The sequence below is a fragment of the Schistocerca gregaria genome, chromosome 2 (assembly GCF_023897955.1).
Source record: "Schistocerca gregaria isolate iqSchGreg1 chromosome 2, iqSchGreg1.2, whole genome shotgun sequence".
In the NCBI taxonomy this organism is placed as follows: Eukaryota; Metazoa; Arthropoda; class Insecta; order Orthoptera; family Acrididae; genus Schistocerca; species Schistocerca gregaria.
In genome coordinates, this window is record NC_064921.1 from 884,302,141 (window position 1) to 884,321,750 (window position 19,610).

The window sequence follows — 19,610 nt, forward strand, 5'->3', positions numbered from 1 at the left end:
TATACTAGGCAAAAAATTGTTGGCTCAAAGTTATGTGACCAAAAGCACTGTCACTGTGGTGATAATAATCATTTGATTGTCACAATGAGCGCCAGTTTTCCTGTGGGACTGACAATTTTTGCCAGATAAGGCCTGGAGAATCAGACTGACCTGACCAGGTCACCTTTAGGCATGCAGCTGCCAAAAAAACTGGAGCCATCTCAATAGCATCGGGATCAGTTATGTGTCCTTACATAAATAAGGGCTAGATGTTGGATGTCATAAGTATTGTACACAGTTCAGAATGCAAGTGTAATGCAATGGAGTAAACTGCATATAACATCATTAGTGAATCCCATGAAGAAGACACTAAGGAATGTGGAATGACTTGCTAAAAGCTTCTCCAAATGGTATTGTGTGATTAAATTCAATGCAAATGTGATATTAATGAGATCCATAAAATTTATATCTTATACTGATTTGTTAATATTTTGCATGTTTGTTATATGTTTCAGTTTTATGTTACATTTTTCTGTAGTTTTTCCATACTCTAAGTAAATAAGTATGTGCTAAAGGTACTTACATCAGTAAATTTTGGCACAAATTTCAGTCTCATTGACCATAATGATAAACAGTGTCCAAACAGTCATCAATGGATCTGAACCAGGACAGGGGTTTAGGATTCTGGGTGTTTAGGAAGCATTCATCTACATGTAATGGCACAGGATGGTGTCATGCAAATACCCATAGCTGTACCCCAGATTTGTTTGTAGGTATTTTCAAAGGACAAGTAATTGTAAGTGAGGATATAGTTGGTCATGGCAACTAGGAAGGAGGTTATTGGCTTGGAATCCATTGGGCATTGAGAAAGGTCGTGTTCAATAGCAGTAAGGCCATGGGCATTAGGGATGTCAGTGTAAAGGGAGGCGGCATCAACAGTGACAGGCAGACAGGCAGGCACTGTGTAAAGGAACAGGAACTGTGGTGAAATGATGGAGGACATGCTGATATCTTTTATATAGGAGGGTAGGTTTCAGGTAATAGGTTGAAGGTGTTGGTCTACATGAGCAGAGATTCTCTCAGTGGGGACACAGAAACCAGACATAATAATTTGAACACCTCCACTGACAGTGACATCTTAATAATAAACATTGAGTGGCAACACATGATCTATAAATGTTAGCAGGATAAATGCCACAATCCACACATGCATTTTTGATGGCACTAGCATTGAGCCTCACTAACAAATGCATGTTTGCAACCAATGACTGTGTCACATTTAAAAATGGGGATTTGTCTAAGGATCTTTGTTACACTTGACATCAATACCATGAATGACAACAAAATATGTACAGGTATTACATATACTAATGTGATGTGTACCGATCACATATTTGAACGGCAAACAAGCATTTCATGTTCAAGTGCGTATCCAGAGCGTTTAGATGCACTGAATTAAAATAGAGGGCATCACAATGCCTTTATTAACCAGTCACACGTAACATAAAGTAAAGGAAACAAATCACATTTGCATTGTACATACAGAATGTTGTCTTCCAAAAGTATCAATACACATAGTTCACATAGATAAAACATTTAAAAAGAATACATACTGTTTGTTTAGCCAATAAGTTTCGTAAAAACAGTTACATAGTCCTACTAAAACAGTGTCTCATAGCACCACTACATCAAGTCATGTGTGACACAGAGCAGTGAACCCCCAAGCACAAATGTTTCTTCTTAGTTTCTTCTTAGTGCCTTTGCATTCAACTTAAGTATTAATTCTATAGATGGTAATTTGAAAAGAAGAAGGTATATTCATGCATACAATGGCTGAACATTAACAGTGTTAAATTGATTACATATTTACATTTGATTACATTATACGTTTCTTATGGTTGCATTCCTTAAGGTATCTTGGGGGTTGAACAAATACTATTCACTACAATTAGTATACTGATTTTACAAGTGGATGTGTAGGCTGACCAACCAGGGCTTCCCACTGTATAGTCCAAATTGTTTTGAGGCTTGTAGTGACTTCTATTTTATGATTTCTTGAACTACTTAATACCACACTCATTGATAAGGTCACTGTAATGTAAGCACTTCATGCTTACTCATGTATTCAGCAACATGTGGACACTGAACACCCACTCAAACTCACCAGTGTCATTATCACAGGTTCTGGAGCACCAGTGCCGTTTCCTGATAATTGCTAGATGGTAATGCAAAGATATTGATACGATCTCTAGGATTAAATGATTTTTTAGTAGTGTGTGCAGATGACACACAAAATCCTCATACACAGTGGCCTGATTTTTAAATTTCCTTTTTTGATTTTTCAAATTTTATTAATTTTAATTTTATTTCATTTCATATTTTGCTTAAGAGTATGTGAGTTTTCGCATGCAGGCTACATATAATGGCCATTTCAATTTAAATAACTGCATTAGGTGCCCAAAAGAGTGTACGATGATCTCAACGCGAATAAACAGGCAAGTACTGTGCACTGTATGACATGTAGCACAATGTTTTGCACAGGAGCATTTTCTACTGGATATTATATCATTTGAATGTAATCCATAACTAGAAGTGCATATCAAGCCAGCAAACATGTTGGATCAAGATATTGGAATTTCAAACAAAATTTCATAGGAGAGCATTTAAGTGCATCTGTAATTGGGTTAGCATGTCTAGTTAGTAAATTATATCAGGTCATGATGTGCGTATCTGAAGGGTGGTGTGATCACAGAGGCACTATATGACAAAGGTTGCAGCATGCATGACCAGTAATACAAAATTGTATGGAATTACATAAAATACTTGCGTATCCATATTTCAGTATTTGTCATCTGTAATTCACAACACGACTCGCATGAATTGATAGGCACTTTGTGTACAGGACAAGGTGGTTGCACATGACGTGATGTAGTAATGATTTAGTGCTATGAGATGCTGTTTTAGCAGGACTCTGTAACTGTTTCTGGAGAACTTATTGGCTAAACAAACTATGTATATTCTTTTTAAATATTTTAAGTATGTAAAATATGTGTATGCACACTTTTGGAAGACAACTGTCTGTATGTACAATGCAAAAATTGTAATGGAGAAACAAATGTGATTTGTTTCATTGTACTTAACATTACATGTGACTGGTTAATAAAAGGTTCTGTGATACCCTCTATTTTAATTCAATGTGTCTATTGGCCATAGACACACACTTGAACATAAAATGCTTGTCTTCTGTTCATATATGTAACATGTACACAGCACACTAGTATTTGTATGTATGTAAGACCTGTACATTTTTTGTTGTCATTCACTGTATTGATGTCAGGTGTAATAAAGATGCTTAGACAAATCCCCATTTTTAAATGCAACACACCCATTGGTTGCATATGTGCATTTTTACATGAGGTGTGATGCGTGTGCCATTGAAAATTTCCTGGTGCTGATGGCTATGCTGACCTTCAGTTAGATTTTGAACTGGTAATAGGTGTGTGTGGATCGTGGCATTTATCCTGCCAACATTTAAAGAGAATGTGTTGACACATATTGTTTATTATTAAGATTAGTCATTGTCAGCAGAAATATGTCAATATTCAGATAATTTATTTCTGTTACATTTTACCTTTTTATTGTAATACTACTTTTGTATTCCCTGATAACTACGTACTGTTTTTGTAGCCTCAGCAGGTCAGGCTTGAAAATTAACCTGTAAGGTTTCCAAACTAGTCACCTAACAAATACTGCAACTGTTGACAGAACCGTTAATAAATGCTTTAAGGAATTAAGGTTGATGTTAACTTTTAAATGATTATCTATGCCTGGTTACACAAATCAAGACAGTAATTTTTAATGCAGAAGAGGGTGGACCATGAACATTAGTTTCATCATCATTCAGACATTTGATATTCACTTCATCCTCTAAAGTTTTACAGTCTTCACATACCTCCCACATGTTTTTCTTTTTTTTTATCATTTAGCCACCACCCATTAAGTCATCATCTTGGTCTTTTTTTATTTCTTGTATTCCAATAAACAACTTCTTTAATCAGTTTATCAGTCAATTACCCAATTGCATGTCCTGCCTCGCCATATTTTGTTGTCGTTATAATCATATTACTATTAGCGAATTCCAGAAAGACTCTCAGCACAGTGGCTGATGGGAGTAGCTGAATAGTTAGAACGACTGATACTCCGCATCTCCGCTATATGGTGAATAGCAACTAACCTTTTAATAATATTGTATTAACCAATACTGACTGCTTTCTGGTAATTAGCAATGCCAACTAGCAATTAACATTATGTTTAGGGCGAACAGATCCGCAAAATCAGAAATGACACAAGTAATTAACCATTGCTGAAATGTTGAGCATAATACAGTATGAAATTGGCTTTTTTATTGACACGTTCAACACATTAAAATCTGTATAGTCTGCTAGCTAAAGTTTGTAACAACCCGAAAGCATTCAATACCAGTCAACATATATCAATATCCATCAATTGAGCTACTCCCATTACCATCCCACCAAGTGTCTTCTTGGAATGCATCAGTAATATGTCTTCCATTACAGCCTTTTCACTAACATCTTTGTTTTCCTGTCTCTCATACTAATTCCTAACATGCACCTTCATACACATGATAAATTTAGTTTTGAAAACCCCAGTTTAGCAAAAGCACTCCAGGCCAGTTTTTTACTTATATTTATTCTTTTGCTCTTGATCTACTCATGGTTTCAATAACCTTAAATATAAAGTTCTATGACTGCACAGTTAATTTCTATTTATTTTGTTTTTTGTGTGTTGATTGTACATTATTTTAAGTCCAACATTTAATTGCTACACATTTAAATCTTTCAGCATAAACCACACTTCCCATGTGTTAGGTGAGGAAATAAAAAGATATCTACCGCTATCATTTATTAACATTAATGATTGAGTGACAATAATATTTTTTATTAAAATGTAACCAACCTGGACAACCAACATTGTGCTTGACACACATCAAGGAATTCCAGTATCGCATCTGAAATGAAGATTCAAGTATTAAATGTTTTGAGCATTCATTTAATCATGCTAATGTATGATAAATAAACACTATCATTATCGGAACATCAAGAAAATTATTATTTTTAGCTGACCCTATCATGTTGTGCAAACAACTATGATTGGAATATATATGGGTGGTAAAATATCCACTAAATACTACACCGGATTCCATTAATAAGGGACAATCACAAACCCAGCACCAGAGTTAAGAAAAGTTAAGAATATTGTTCTCCCAACTCCCAACTGTGCTGCACAATAAAGATACAAGGAAATCATCATCCCAACTCCCTAATGTGCTGCACAATAAAGCTACAAGGAAATCTAAGACTTCATAATCAGCTTAAATAATCTGTACATAGCATACAACTGAATGTTTTGGATTGGAGAGTGAAACAAGAAAGCTGTGGTGTTTCATTGGCTCATATCAAGAACCACTGGCAGATTGGAGGCAGCTCAAACTAACATCAAACAGAGATTACAAGACAGTTATGTGTTTGGCATTCTGCAACGTAGGCTAGAAAACAGAGGCAGGGAGGGACAGGGACTAGCAAAGGTTGAGGCCAGGAGTTTTACAGGAATAAAGGTTATGTTTTAGGAACCTGTGAAATTCAAAGAAGCTGGTATTGGTGGGAAGAAACCACATGGTAACTTCTCTTTTTCTTTAAATTAATAAACTACTGTCTTCATAGTAATAAGTTTTTTTAAAAAAATGTTCTACATTTGTTCCAATATGATCTTGTCTCTTTTTAATACTGGGCAGCAGGGCACAGCCTCTGGCAGGTGTCAAGGCTATTACGGCAGCTGGTGCACAACTGTGGAACACATTAGTAAGGCTCTAAAACATCATGCTGACAGGAGTAGAACACAACCTAAAGGGATGTTAAGTAGTCTTCCAGTGTTCACCACAAAACTCTGTTTACCTGATTCTACAAGAATAGTAGTACTGGAAACAGGAGAACCTACCAATTGCTTCCCAACATAAAAGAAGGATTGAGACCACCATACTTCTCACCAAGCAAGTGACCGATATACTATCTGTCAGAGCATGGTCCACAACCAACCTATTTACTTAAAAAATATGTCAATATACAACAAACATCTGTGAATGCCAAACAATTGGCACCCTGGACCATATTGTCTGGGAATATGTCAGCAGACAAGAAGTTACAAATCTGGGAAGGAACATTCTTGGTGAAATTCCAGTCTATAATGAAATAAGGAATGAGGTGCTGTGGCTCAAGCTGAACTTGCTGACAAGCAAAATACCAGTTTACAAACTGCATGCCTAACTGGCATGGAAATAGACTAAGAGAAGTCATCCATCTTGACCATAAGAAGCAGAAATTGTAAAGGGACACCCTTCTCTAGCATCACTTTACCTCAACAAAAGTAGACAATACTGAAAATAATTGCAAATTTTTAAACAGGTTAATATTTGTTTTTCTAAAAGAATTGCATACGATTTTGTACACGATGTGGTATATTTCAGGCTATAACCCATAAAAAGAAATTACTTAATTTTTGTTGTTACAATTTATATGTACTAGCTCTGTATATACAGTTAAAATTACTTTTTTTTAGAAAATTTTGAAATTATGATATATCTGGTACACTTAAAATTCCTGTTATTAATTGGGCAATCAGATTATATTTATTATGTTTACTTCTGGATTCATTTATAAATCATTAAATTAGTGGAGATTCATTTGTCAAGAAAATTTGTGAACTCTGGAATATTGTTAGTACCGCAGAGTGGATTAGTAGTGGGCATGCCTCTGATTTGATCAGACATGTTTTTATTTTTGGCAATAACAATGTAATTTTCAGTTTTGAAGTGGAAATTGTAAGGACAGTGTTATATAGAAAAAAGTGTCAGACTAAAATTAACAGTTCAATCAATTATTTCAGAAGTTACATCAATTGGAGCTTTGAGAACCTATAATATCAAAAATTTCAGCCTCAGGAATCAGCCCCTTCATGTGAAGAATTGAGGCCCTAGACGTGAAGAACAAGAACGAACTACAAGAAAAGAAGATGAGTAAAAAGTTTATTGTAAATCTTATTCCTCTCAAAATTTATTAAAAGAGTTAATTACGAAGTCAGTGATCACCGACAAATGATGTGAGGAAGGGATAATCACAAAATGCAGAATTTCCAACTGAAATGTCCTTCCACAAGCACAGAGAAGATGAACCTCAATGAGGACCAACAAGGATTTCCAGAGACCCTGAAAGCCATCTTCCAGTCTCTACACATTGGGTGGTGTAGTAGTAAATCCCTGTGAAGTTTGAGATATGCCAGTGTGCCAAGCGATAACAATCCAGATAAAATAAGAAAGACAAGTTCTGCTTCTGACACCAGTAAAGCATTTAGAGCAGTAGTGTACAGATGTACAGTGTGGAATAATAACTTATAAAATTGGTACTGTAGGAATGGAGTATAGTACAGCAGTGCAGTAGCGTGTGCCCTCTGCACTCTGGATGGGCACATACTTGGGTGACAAAGGGAAAAAGACTAGTGTGCAGACTTATTTTTTTCTTTCCTTAATAAGTCATCATGCTCCTCCCCCCTCCCCCCAACCCCACCCCCTTCTCAGTTGTATTTCTATTTCCTACTTATTTTCTTATTTTACTTTCCTTAAAGAGATAATGCTGAGATACATTGACACATTCAAAATTTTTTGTTAATATGTTATATGTACAGCACAAATTTAGGTGCCACAGTTGATCTGTTTATTATCTGGATTGCAGACTAAAAGAAAATGACAAATAAATACATAAATAAGTCTCTCATATGATGTTAACTTTCTTCAACTGTGCCCATACCAACTGCAATGACTACAGGAAAAGTAATCATATCACAGTGTAACAGATGAAATTCAGTAAGAAAAATCTTTAATGTTTGGAAGAGCACAAATATTTCCTAAATAACCTGACATTTTCTGATGAACAGACTTAATGTGTACAATACTGTCAATAAAAATAATGTCAGCATTTTGGACTCAACACACTCACTTACTATATGAGTAGAGACATGTTAAATCAGAAAAGTTAACATATGGAGCTATATCATGATCTAGCATACAAATGGGTTCTTTTTTTCTGTGGCATTAACAGTTAATTGTACATAATTACTATGCCATACTGGAGTGAAATTGAATTGACAGCATTTTCCCAACAAAGTAGTTATGTGCCATTCCCTTGTTTTCTTGAGGTGTAAGAAGTCCAGAACAATGTATTTCATGGCTGTTAGAATAGTAGAGGTGGCCCAATTTCCTGGCCTTGTATATACTTTGAATTTGCATTCTTGCAAATTTCTTCTCTAGTTTTACATTAAAGGTGACATTTACCAAACTCCTAAGCAACCAAGGACAGAATATTATGAATTAATATCCCATGAATGATGATGTCTATAGAGACAGAGCATGAGCTTACAATAGATAATGGTAGATAAACAAATAGAATGTTTTGTTTTCAAAGAAACAATATGTTTATCAAATGAAGCACAGAAACAACAATCCAACAGCTTCAGTCAATGCAAGACCTGTTGTGTCAAAAGAGGACATAAAAATGAAGCGTATTAAATACCGTACTTGTCAATAAGAGATGTAAAAGTAGTACAAAGAAAAGGAATTGGAAAGAGGCCAATGCACCAAATCATTCTTCACCCCCAGAAATTACAGTGGGAAATTGTGAAATACCTTCTAAAAGCATCCCACATCTTAACTCATTTATCTATTATCAGAACTTCACTGCCAAACACAAATAAGTGGAGAAATTTCCTGTCACATTAAAACTCATGTAGCAAACTGTGACCTAAACCCAGATCCCTCCATCTTAAGAGCACATAATTTCAGTCTATCAGGAAGTTTCATAACAACACACGCTATACCATAAAGTAAAAATACATTCTCTAAATATAAAGGTGATTCAAAAAGAATACCACAACTTTAGGAATTTAAAACTCTGCAACGACAAAAGGCAGAGCTAAGCACTATCTGTTGGCGAATTAAGGGATCTATAAAGTTTCATTTAGTTGTACATTTGTTCACTTGAGGCGCTGTTGACTAGGCGTCAGTGTCAGTTGATGCTAAGATGGCGACCCCTCAACTGAAAGCTTTTTGTGTTATTGAGTACGGCAGAAGTGAATCGACGACAGTTGTTCAGTGTGCATTTCGAACAAAGTATGGTGTTGAACCTCCTGATAGGTGGTGTATTAAACGTTGGTATAAACAGTTTACAGAGAATGGGTGTTTGTGCAAAGGGAAAAGTTCTGGACGGCCGAGAACGAGTGATGAAAATGTAGCACGCATCCAGCAAGCATTTGTTCGCAGCCCAGGAAAATCGACTCGAAGAGCTAGCAGAGAGCTGCAAATTCCACAATCAACTGTATGGAGAGTCCTACGAAAAAGGTTAGTTATGAAACCTTATCGTCTGAAATTGGTTCAAGCACTGTCTGCAGCTGATAAGATTAAAAGAATCGATTTCTCTGATTTTATCCTTGCTCAAATGGAAACAGATGAATCTTTTGTTTCAAAGATTGTGTTTAGTGACGAAGCAACTTTCCACACTAACGGGAAAGTCAACCGTCACAATGTCTGTATATGGGGCACTGAAAATCCGCGGGAAACAACTCAGTATGAACATGACTCGCCTAAGGTGAACGTTTTCTGTGCCATTTCAGCCAATAGAGTTTTTGGTCCCTTTTTCTTCGAAAGTGCTACTGTAACTGGACTACAGTATCCGGAGATGTTAGAGAATTGGCTGTTCCCTCAGCTCGGACAAGAAGCACAACAATTCATATTTCAGCAGGATGGAGCGCCACCACATTGGCACTTATCTGTCCGTACCTGAACGTCAACTACCCGAGGCGATGGATCGGCCGCCGGGCAGCCCGTGACAGAGCACTTCATCACTGGCCTCCAAGAAGCCCTGATCTTAACCCCTGCGATTTTTTCTTATGGGGATATGTTAAGGATATGGTGTTTCGGCCACCTCTCCCAGCCACCATTGATGATTTGAAACGAGAAATAACAGCAGCTATCCAAACTGTTACGCCTGATATGCTATAGAGAGTGTGGAACGAGTTGGAGTATCGGGTTGATATTGCTCGAGTGTCTGGAGGGGGCCTTATTGAACATCTCTGAACTTGTTTTTGAGTGAAAAAAATCTTTTTAAATACTCTTTGTAATGATGTATAACAGAAGGTTATATTATGTTTCTTTCATTAAATACACTTTTTTAAAGTTGTGGTATTCTTTTTGAATCACTCTGTATATACAGTGCATAACTTAAAATTGAATGTGTGTGCCCACCGCATCTGCTTGCAGAATATTTTTGACAGTATCAAAGTAACAATTTCCTAGGAGACAACGTTCCAGGAGAGCAGGGTATTTCTGGTGAATCTGCTGCACCGCTGCCATTGCCTTTTGTCGAACTGGGTCTCCAGCAAGCAAATCCTCCAGCTGTTCCATTGTACACACTGTGATAAGCAAATGATCCAATGAATAAATGAGCTGCCTTACTGAGGGAGCTGCATGACAGAGAAAAAGATGATCCATAATCTTACCTATTTTATTTGTATATATAATAGGAAAAAATAAATCTTGTGTTTATATATGTGTAAATCGAAAATAAAATTTAATGTCACAAAATGTATGAGATACACACATCACTGATCAACCAGTACCTACTGGATATATCAGTGAATCAGTTGATATAATTAGGCATTTGTCCAGTGAGGTAGCTAGGCATGACATGGAAGAATACATGTGCTTGTTCCAGGTCAAGTGACAAAACCCCCATGGCAAATTTAAGGGCTGCTGCAGACCACTACAGCCTCACTTGTCAGCCACTATTTACACCAAAATCTCCACTATAGTCATTGATTATGACACTGCAACATGCAATTTTGTCATGGACTGTGACTGGACTCTGATGTTACCTGCCATCAATTTTTGGCTAGCACAGAGATTTTCCTGTTTGCCTAATGTGGTACTGTCTTCACTCACTGTTCAACTGACAGTGTGTTTTCAGCATACAAACTCATAGCATATGGGCACACCCAGAGTGTGGTCTGTATTTCACAGCTTCCAAGTTGAACCTACAAACAAACTTCCAGAGTACTGTATTGGCCAATGGTTATCCACCTACTGTAGTTTATTATTTTGCTCATTTCTCAAAGAATCATGAACTATTTATTCTTTTCTGTAATTTCTTTGGAAATAATTTGTGCTTAATAAAACCTGTATTGCTGAAGAAGCAGACAAGGGTTTTTTGAAACTTTAACCTACCATCTACCAGTACCACAAAGGACATGTCAGGCCATTTTGCTAAGCATTTCAATCAGAACAGAGCAAATTTTTCTAGCTCTGGAAACAACAGCTTGAGAAGCAACATGAGTTTGAACAGAAACTGACAGATCTGTGAATTTTGTAGAGCCTAGAGAGGCCCCTATTATTATTATTATTATTATTATTATTGACGATGGTAAGTAATACAATTGGGTCTATAAGAAATTTTCTGTAGGAGGTTTGGGTAGTTTAGACCATGGAATTGGTTTAATATGAATGTGGAGTTTACAAACGCAAAGGTGTCATGTTACTACCCTCTCCACGTCAATAGTAAGGTGATAGGACCACTTTTCGGCGCCTGTACAAGTGAAATTTGGGTAGTCCATTCTGTAGGGTGTGCCAAACAGCTTCATCTTTCAGCTCCTCAGTGCAGAACCTGTCAGGGAGGGAATCATGGGATGGGGGATGGGATGGCTATCAGTTTTCAGTCTAGCTTCTTTTCTTCGTAGGTTCTAATGTTGTTAATATTTCTTTTCCTTTATTTCTCCTCCTCTGGACCACTTGGCTATCCTACTTCTTTACTCTATTCAACAATCTTCTTATATATCTGTTTCTTAAAACCTGTATTCACAGGCTTGCCCAAGGTGTAGCACACATCCACTGATTTCCAAAAGTATTATGAGCATGGCTAGAAAAGTCTAAGTTCTGCAAGCACTACATTTGATTAGATGAAATATGGATGATTAGACTAAATGGAAACTTGACTGTAAGTCCTGGGAATGGGTAGCTCATGAAAGAAAGCAAGAAATATTCTAAAAATAACTAGTTGTTATACAAGCAAAAATTTAATTTTTAATGGAATGAGATTTCCACTCTGCAGCGGAGTGTGCGCTGATATAAAACTTCCTGCCAGATTAAAACTGTGTGCAGGATCGAGACTCGAACTCGGGACCTTTGCCTTTTGCAGGCAAGTGCTCTACCGACTGAGCTACCCAAGTGCTTGGATAGCTCAGTCGGTAGAGCACTTGCCCGCGAAAGGCAAAGGTCCCGAGTTCGAGTCTCGGTCCGGAACACAGTTTTAATTTTTAATGTCAAAGGTGAAATGCAGCCACTTTGGGAGAACATTACGTTTGATTGAGGGTTTAAAGCTCTGTATAGACATTGCTGTCAGCAATTAATGTGCTAAAACAGCGACTACAGCACAGAGAATATTTAGTATTAGAAATACAATTAAAATAGAAAACCGCACTCACCATACGGATGCTTTTTTTCTCTGCCTATATTTTATAAGACTAAAAATAATGTGCGCTGATAGCACTCTGAAGTTGCAGTAAACAATCAATGGACAAGGTGCGGCTTTCTGAACCATGCTACTGGCTCAGAATAAGTGAATGGAGAGCAGAGTTTTGTCAGTCAAATGCACCTGCCGGGAAGCCACTTAAAATGAATCCGATCAAAGCTATTTGGCTGAATTTGCCACCCCCCCCCCCCCCCCCTATGCGTGCCCCCATGTGCGCCGCACGCCTTGCATGCCTCCTCCCAGCACAGTCAGGGTGATGTAATGGTTATGATACTAGACTGTTGCATGGAGGTTCGTGAGTTCGAAACTCACCTGAACTGTAAAATTTTAATTTCCATATTCGGTTTGAGTACATTCTAGAAGTATCCACAAATGTCAAGAATCATTGTACTGGAATGGTCTGTAACCGTATATATATCGTTTAAGTTCTGGCCGGAGGCAGTTCGCTCCGTGTTCTTGTATGTGCAAGTGCTGAATAAACCCTCTTTAAGTGATGTTAGAGTTCATCATTCATCTAATTACACCTTCTTCTACTTGACATTAATCTGGTAGAGACGCTGAGTACTGAAACTTGTGATAGCACACACTATCAATGACACAGTGGCTCCCATCATGCCACGACAGAGCTGCCATTTGCCTGGTGAGAAAACGGAGTTCGAGCCATATTCAACAGATCACAACCTATTGGAGATAGAAGAAGAAGAAGAGGACGTTACAATGACAGCAACTGTGTGCCACCACATGAGACATTCTTCCAGGTTCTCTGGTGACGATGGCCAAGATCCAAACAAGTGGCTGAATGTATATGAGCATATAGTCAAATTTAACAAATGGGATGACACCGTGTGTGTGAACCCACGCGAATTGTAAATGGTTGCGAAAACACACTTGACCTCTTGGCCACAAACAATCCAGAGCTGATAGAGAGCATCATGACTGATACAGGGATTAGTGATCACAAGGTCATTGTAGCTAGGCTCAATACCATTTCTTCCAAATCCATCAGAAACAAACGCAAAATAATTTTATTTAAAAAAGCGGATAAAGTACCACTAGAAGCCTTCCTAAAAGACAATTTCCATTCCTTCCGAACTGACTATGCGAATGTAGACGAGATGTGGCTCAAATTCAAAAATATAGTAGCAACAGCAATTGAGATATTCATACCTCATAAATTGGTAAGAGATGGAACGGATCCCCCGTGGTACACAAAAAAGGTCCGAACGCTGTTGCAGAGGCAACGGAAAAAGCATGCGAAGTTCAGAAGAACGCGAAATCCTGAAGATGGGCTAAAATTTACAGACGCGCGAAATTTGGCACGTACTTCGATGCGAGATGCCTTTAATAGGTTCCACAACGAAACATTGTCTCGAAATTTGGTAGAAAATCCGAAGAAATTCTGGTCGTATGTAAAGTACACAAGCGGCAAGACGCAGTCAATACCTTCGCTGCGCAGTGCCGATGGTACTGTTATCGACGACTGCGCCGCTAAAGCGGAGTTATTGAACGCAGTTTTCCGAAATTCCTTCACCAGGGAAGACGAATGGAATATTCCAGAATTTGAAACACGAACATCTGCTAGCATGAGTTTCTTAGAAGTAGACACCTTAGGGGTTGCGAAGCAACTCAAATCGCTTGATACGGGCAAGTCTTCAGGTCCAGATTGTATACCGATTAGGTTCCTTTCAGATTACGCTGATACTATAGCTCCCTACTTAGCACTCATATACAACCGCTCGCTCACCGATAGATCTGTACCTACAGATTGGAAAATTGCGCAGGTCGCACCAGTGTTCAAGAAGGGTAGTAGGAGTAATCCATTTAACTACAGACCTATATCATTGACGTCGGTTTGCAGTAGGGTTTTGGAGCATATACTGTATTCAAACATTATGAATCACCTCGAAGGGAACGATCTATTGACACGTAATCAGCATGGCTTCAGAAAACATCGCTCTTGTGCAATGCAGCTAGCTCTTTATTCGCACGAAGTAATGGCCGCTATCGACAGGGGATCTCAAGTTGATTCCGTATTTCTAGATTTCCGGAAAGCTTTTGACACCGTTCCTCACAAGCGACTTCTAATCAAGCTGCGGAGCTATGGGGTATCGTCTCAGTTGTGCGACTGGATTCGTGATTTCCTGTCAGGAAGGTCGCAGTTCGTAGTAATAGAGTAATAGACGGCAAATCATCGAGTAAAACTGAAGTGATATCAGGTGTTCCCCAGGGAAGCGTCCTGGGACCTCTACTGTTCCTGATCTATATAAATGACCTGGGTGACAATCTGAGCAGTTCTCTTAGGTTGTTCGCAGATGATGCTGTAATTTACCGTCTAGTAAGGTCATCCGAAGACCAGTATCAGCTGCAAAGCGATTTAGAAAAGATTGCTGTATGGTGTGTCAGGTGGCAGTTGACGCTAAATAACGAAAAGTGTGAGATGATCCACATGAGTTCCAAAAGAAATCCGTTGGAATTCGATTACTCGATAAATAGTACAATTCTCAAGGCTGTCAATTCAACTAAGTACCTGGGTGTTAAAATTACAAACAACTTCAGTTGGAAGGACCACATAGATAATATTGTCGGGAAGGCGAGCCAAAGGTTGCGTTTCATTGGCAGGACACTTAGAAGATGCAACAAGTCCACTAAAGAGACAGCTTACACTACACTCGTTCGTCCTCTGTTAGAATATTGCTGCGCGGTGTGGGATCCTTACCAGGTGGGATTGACAGAGGACATCGAGAGGGTGCAAAGAAGGGCAGCTCGTTTTGTATTTTCGCGTTATAGGGGAGAGAGTGTGGCAGATATGATACACGAGTTGGGATGGAAGTCATTACAGCATAGACGTTTTTCGTCGCGGCGAGACCTTTTTACGAAATTTCAGTCACCAACTTTCTCTTCCGAATGCGAAAATATTTTGTTGAGCCCAACCTACATAGGTAGGAATGATCATCAAAATAAAATAAGAGAAATCAGAGCTCGAACAGAAAGGTTTAGGTGTTCGTTTTTCCCGCTCGCTGTTCGGGAGTGGAATAGTAGAGAGATAGTATGATTGTGGTTCGATGAACCCTCTGCCAAGCACTTAAATGTGAATTGCAGAGTAGTCATGTAGATGTAGATGTAGATGTTAACATATTTTTCTTCTTGGAGCGCACTGCCAAGCAATGGTATGAGAACAATGAGGAGAAGTTCACAAGCTGGTATATATTCCAGGTGGAACTGTGCAAGTTTTTTCGCAACACACACCAACAGAAGTGCAAGGCTGAAAATGAATTAAAGTGCAGGGCACAGTGTCCAGGAAAAGTACAGCATCCTACATTCAAGGCGTCTTGGAGCAGAGTAAAATAGTGGATCCTAGAATGAAGAAGGAACATATGGTTGCACATCTCATGAAGGGTGTTGCTGAGGACATGTATCAAGACCTACTCCTGAAGGAGGTTTTGACAGCAGACGACTTCATAAAATGGTACCAGTATATCGAGACCATGCATCAAAAAAGAATTACATGTAAGAGTTTTGAGCGGCTTCCAAACGTCATATAGACGTTTGTGATGGAGGAAGGAACTGATTTCACAAGTGTTCTTCATCAGATAGTGAGTGAGGAAATTCAGAAGGCACTTCGAATGCACGGCGGGCAAAAAAACAAGAGGCTTCAAGAGGTCATTAGAGAGGAAGTGGAACAGGCAATGAACCCAATCTCTCGTCCTTCATTCCCCTTTAAAATGGTGAAAAAGTCGAGACCCAGGCGAAGTTACATTCCTACAAAGCTGTGTGAGAAACCTGTTTAGCCACCAAGGAAGACTGACGTTTGGAGGACCCAGGATAACCAACCAGTATGCTTCCACTGCGGACGACCAGGAAATGTGGTGTGCTATTGTTGAGAAAGGCGGCAGATATTTGATGACGCCCGCACCAGAAGACAGCAGATTGATCTTAACCGATGCCAACTCCAGGACGACAAAGCTGAACAAGTAGATGGGGGTGTAGGACGACGTAGGTCACCATCGCCACAAGTTAGCCACTGGAGAGGATGCTCCTCAACATGCCAATCGAAGGTCTCCATCGCTGTTTACATGCTCCAGCCTATCACGTAGCCGCCGCAACCTGATAAACTAAAGGGTGTGACCTTCCTTGGAGGTGAGGCCGCTGAAGAGAAAAATCCTCCATCTTCGAACACTACAAACATGATAGGAAACTATGTTGATATCCTCACGGATGGCCAACCAGCCCAAGCTCTTGTGGTCTGTGGAGCATCATATTCAGTCATTTCGAAGAAGTACCGTTTCCAGTTGCACAAAACCGTATTTGTTGACAGTAAAACATCTCTGCTGATGGTGACTAATGGGAAATATGTAAAACCTACAGGAAGATGTGTCATTCATGTGGGTATAAGTGGCCATACACAGCCCTTAGAATTCATCATCTTACAAGAGTGTAGTCATGATGTCATTCTCGGTTGGAACTTTTTGAAAGCTTCTCAAGCAATTATAGATTTTGGTAGATTGAATATTATGCTAGACGAGATGAGATACTGTGGACAGGAAGATGCGCATCTGAGTGTGTGGAGACTATGTGTGCTGGATGAAGTGATCATTCCTGCAGTCAGTGCAAGAAAAGTAACTGTCAAGTGTCATGTCATGCATCAACCCATGTATCTTGTAGTGGAATGTAAGAGAAGCATACCACTGAAGAATAACTTGGCCATCCCAGCCGCTGTCATCTCATTTAAGAACGGATTCGGTGAATTGTGGATACTTAACTGTTACCGAGAACCGCAGATCCTTCCAAGACACCTGCATAGCAAACACTGAGCCGTTAATTGCCAAACAGCAGAGTATCACAGAAACCTCCCATGCCGAGTCTGTGGGTGAAATTAGCGCTACCACTATGAGACAAGATCTTCTCGCTCGATTATCACCAGATCTCACTAAGGAACAACACAAGAAGCTACCTGCCATTCTTCAAGAATTCTCTGAATACTTCAATCCACAGGTGAAGAGCAAATTAGACAAATCAACAGTGAGCACTGGAGACTATCAAGCAATAAGCCAGAGAGCATACCATGTGTCAGCAGTGGAACATAGAATAATTCACAATGAGGTAGAAAAAATGATGAAGAATGACATCATTCAGCCTTCACAGGGCCCATGGTCGTCACCAGTGGTTCTCGCCAGGAAGATGGATGGCACATGGCGCTCTTGAGTTGATTGCAGGAAGCTTAATAAGATAACTAAAAAGGACGTTTACTCCTTTCCACAAATTGACGATAGACTAAATTGCCTGAAAGGGGCTAAGTTTTTCTCAACCACGGACATGTACTCAGGATACAAGCAAATCGAAGTATATGAGGCTGATAGTGAGAAAAGTGCAGTCATCGCCCCTGAGGGCCTGTATGAGTTTAACGTAATGCCATTTGGTTTGTGTAATGCACCAGCAACTTTTGAATGGATGATGGATAATCTTCTAGGTCACCTGAAGTGGACGATGTGTCTTTGTTATTTAGATGACATTATAGCGTTCTCAGGGACATTTGATGAACACATAAAAAGACTGAGGGCTGTTCTTAAGTGTCTCCAACAAGGCAGACAAAAACTTAATACTTTGGAGCAAAAGAAATCAAAATACTTGGACACCTCGCACCAAACGAAGGTAAGCGGCCAGCCCCCGAAAACGTGAGGTTTATAACGGAATTTCCTATTCCTAAAAGGGTTATAAATGAGTGAAGCTTCCTCGGATTATGTCCTTATTACCGTCGTTTTATCAAAGACTTTTGTATCAAAGCCAGGCCACTCCAAGAGTTGTTAAAAGCTGATGCTAAATTTATCTAGGGTGGTGCTCAACAAGATTCTTTCGACGTGCTGCGAAAAACTCTGATGACTGACCCTGTACTTGGTCTGTGTAATGAGAGAGCACCTAAAGAACTACACATAGAAGGCAGTGGGTTTGGGATCGGTGCTGTTCTGGTGCAAATTTCGGATGGAAAAGAGAAGGTTATAGCCTATGCTTATAGGACACTTACAAACGCCGAGAGGAACTACTCAACTACAGAAAGAGAATGTCTTGCTGTCAACTGGGCCACATAGAAATTCTGACAGTATCTCTTTGGAAGGCCATTCACAGTTGTTACAGACCACCATTCACTTTGTTGGTTGACTGGTCTTAAGGATCCAACAGAACAACTCACCAGGTGGGCACAACGTCTTCAAGAGTATGACATTACCATAGTGTACAAGAGTGGGAGAAAACACACCAAGATGCCGACTGGCTCTCAAGAAACCCTGTGCAAGACGATCAAGACTTTGATGAAGATAGTGACTGTCTCGCTGCACTCCAAGATCTCTCTGCTGAGCAGAAGAAGAATGCAAAGATATCTTAAATTATGCTTGCCTTAAGTCGGTCAGAGCATGTGAAAGGACAACTTAAGGTTGTTAATGGATTACTTTGTAAGAAAAACTTTGATCCATTTGGAAGGAGGTGGCTGCCAGTGATTCCTAAGCAGATGCGCTTAGATGTTCTACAGAAATTCCATGACACACCTGAGGGCCGAACATTTAGGATTTATTAAGACATACAAAAGGATCCGCAAGAGATTTTTCTGGCCAGGTTTATTTAGGTGTTTCCATCACTATGTGTCGTACTGTCAAGAGGCGAAAGGCAGTTCCTCAGAAACCACCTGGCTGACTCATACCAATCCCACTAGCCGAAACACCTTCCCAGCAAGTTAGGATTGACCTCTTCAGACGATTTCCAATGTCTGCTAGTGGCAATAGAAGGATTATTGTTTGCACTGATTATCTGACAAGCTATGCCAGTACAAAAGCCGTGAAAACAGCCAAAACATTAGAGGTAGCCAAATTCACCATGGAAGACATTGTATTAAAACACAGTGTCCCACGGTCATTAATTACAGATCAAAGGAAAATTTTTCAATCGAATCTTGTGACAGATAAACCGTAGATCCAACTCATCACATGACGACTGCCTATA

General features: G+C 39.2%; 1 protein-coding gene and 1 non-coding gene across 6 annotated transcripts in view; one reads left to right on the forward strand and one right to left on the reverse strand.

Annotated features, from left to right (window-relative positions):
* Positions 1 to 19,610, reverse strand: part of LOC126335308 (uncharacterized) — a 328,273-nt gene that overhangs the window by 264,004 nt on the left and 44,659 nt on the right. For all 5 annotated transcript variants that reach the window (XM_049998445.1, XM_049998442.1, XM_049998443.1 and 2 more), the window contains exons 3-4: positions 10,346 to 10,512; positions 4,957 to 5,008 (exon numbers count right to left, since the gene is read on the reverse strand). In XM_049998445.1, the coding sequence (XP_049854402.1) occupies positions 4,957 to 5,008; positions 10,346 to 10,512 (219 nt within the window). The remainder of the gene's footprint in view (positions 1 to 4,956; positions 5,009 to 10,345; positions 10,513 to 19,610) is intronic.
* Positions 12,322 to 12,396, forward strand: Trnas-cga (transfer RNA serine (anticodon CGA)). Its single transcript has one exon. It is a non-coding gene; the product is annotated as a tRNA-Ser (tRNA).